This window comes from Entamoeba dispar, genomic scaffold, assembly GCF_000209125.1.
Source record: "Entamoeba dispar SAW760 scf_1105229457961 genomic scaffold, whole genome shotgun sequence".
Lineage (NCBI taxonomy): Eukaryota > Evosea > Mastigamoebida > Endamoebidae > Entamoeba > Entamoeba dispar.
The window spans coordinates 1196-2770 of record NW_001852954.1 but is presented as its reverse complement, the minus strand read 5'-3'; the positions used below and the strand labels follow the sequence as shown (position 1 = coordinate 2770).

At 27.0% G+C, this 1575-nt stretch overlaps 3 protein-coding genes across 3 annotated transcripts in view, besides 3 other annotated features; 1 reads left to right on the top strand and 2 right to left on the bottom strand.

Moving 5' to 3' along the window:
* EDI_169920 (DNA-directed RNA polymerase II subunit RPB1, putative) overlaps positions 1-3 on the top strand; it is a gene marked incomplete at both ends in the record, with an annotated part of 4917 nt that extends 4914 nt beyond the window's left edge. Inside the window, one exon of the mRNA XM_001733185.1 lies at positions 1-3. This exon is cut by the window's left edge and continues 1472 nt beyond it. Coding sequence (XP_001733237.1) covers positions 1-3 — 3 coding nt within the window.
* A 14-nt stretch (positions 4-17) lies between these two features.
* EDI_169910 (uncharacterized protein) lies at positions 18-632 on the bottom strand (the record flags this gene model as incomplete). The annotated part of the gene is made up of 1 exon (XM_001734028.1): positions 18-632. The coding sequence occupies one exon, from the start codon at positions 630-632 to the stop codon at positions 18-20; it is 615 nt and encodes a 204-aa protein (XP_001734080.1).
* A 49-nt stretch (positions 633-681) lies between these two features.
* Positions 682-774: a microsatellite.
* Positions 775-830: 56 nt separating this feature from the next.
* Positions 831-883: a sequence feature (AT_rich).
* Positions 884-916: a microsatellite.
* Positions 917-975: 59 nt separating this feature from the next.
* EDI_169900 (plastid-specific 30S ribosomal protein 2, chloroplast precursor, putative) lies at positions 976-1557 on the bottom strand (the record flags this gene model as incomplete). The annotated part of the gene is made up of 1 exon (XM_001734027.1): positions 976-1557. One exon carries the CDS (start codon positions 1555-1557, stop codon positions 976-978), a length of 582 nt encoding a protein of 193 aa, XP_001734079.1.
* Positions 1558-1575: the final 18 nt, after the last annotated feature.

Sequence of the window (1575 nt, the reverse complement as noted above, 5' to 3'; positions counted from 1 at the left end):
TAATTGAAAATTACAACTCAATTATTGCTGGAAAGAAGACTGTTGATTATCTGTGGAATTGAAGGAGGTTGATCTTGAGCTGGTTGGTCATTTGTTTTTATACAATCTTTTGCTTTATTTTGTTTTGCGAGTTCTTGATAACGTTCTTTATCTTCTTCAGGGAGTTGTTTCCACATAGAAGATAAAGTAGACATTCCTTTTCCTCTACTACCTTTTTCTCTAACATTCTCACGATGATCTCTACAAAATAATAAAAATGGGTTATATTCTGCTCTGTTTTGAGCATATTCACTTTTTCCTTGTCTTCTTTTTTTTCCCATAGCATTTCCTAACATAATATCTTGAACAACTGCAGCCCTCCTAAATGTTTCTCTTACTTCTTCAGTTTCATCAGCCCACATTCGTTCTGCTTTTTCGTTTGCTTCATCAACATCAAATTCTTTAGTTTTAACCATTTCTTTTGCTCTCCAATAAATATAAACTGCATGACTTAATTCTTCAATATCTTCAGTATACATTGCAGATTTACGTTTACGTTCTTTTATGTCTTGATCCATAGTTTGTACAGGCATAGTATTCATTGGTTCTTGTTCATAGACACCACTAGGAAAAAAATCATTAGCATAATTCATCACAAATAGTTTGTTTATAATAAAAACCTAGTTCCTTGATTCTGCTGTATTCTTCTGCTTTTTTCTCTTTTTGATTTTACATCTTTTTATTTTTTTTATTATAGTTTTATTATTTTTTTATTATTTTTTTACTATTTCTTTTGATTAAAGTTCTTATAGTTCTTTTATAGTTTAGGGTTAGTATTTTTCTCTTTTTGCTAAAATATTAAAATATAATAAAATTAATAATAAAAAAACTAAAAATTTATAATAAATAAAAATAGAAATAAATAACAAAAATGAAACAACAAGAAGATTGAAAACAAAAAACTTACTCACTCATTTAGAGATAGTATAACCATTTTTAATTGGTAGTAGTTTCTTCTTTCTTCTCAACTCTTTGATAAGCTGGAGCAACAGTAATTTTTCTACCTTCGATTTCAAAATTATTCATTTCTTCAATAGCTTTCTTTTGTCCTTCAGTAGTTTTAAAGACAACAAAACCATATCCTTTACTTCTGTCAGTGTTTAATTTTTTGCTATGTCTCTTTACAATAGTAGCTTCATTAACTTCATACTTTTCAAAAAGTTTTTTGAAACTTTCATCAGTTAAGTCAAATGGTAAATTCTTAACGAAAATATTAGTTTCAGAAAGTTGTTTTGGTTCATTTGTTTTCTTAGCAACTTGTTTTTTTTCAATTCTCTTATAAGCAGCAGCAACAATAATTTTTCTTCCTTCAATTTCAAAGTTATTCATTTCAGCAATTGCTTTCTTTTGTTCTTCTGAAGTTTTAACAGTAACAAATCCAAAACCTTTACTAAGATTAACATTTTGTTTCTTTTTATGAGTCTTAACAATTGTAGCCTCAACAACTTCAAATTTAGAAAAGATTTCTTTAAGTTTTTCTTCAGTAATACTAAATGGTAAATTCTTAATGAATAACATATTATTAGTTACTTCTTT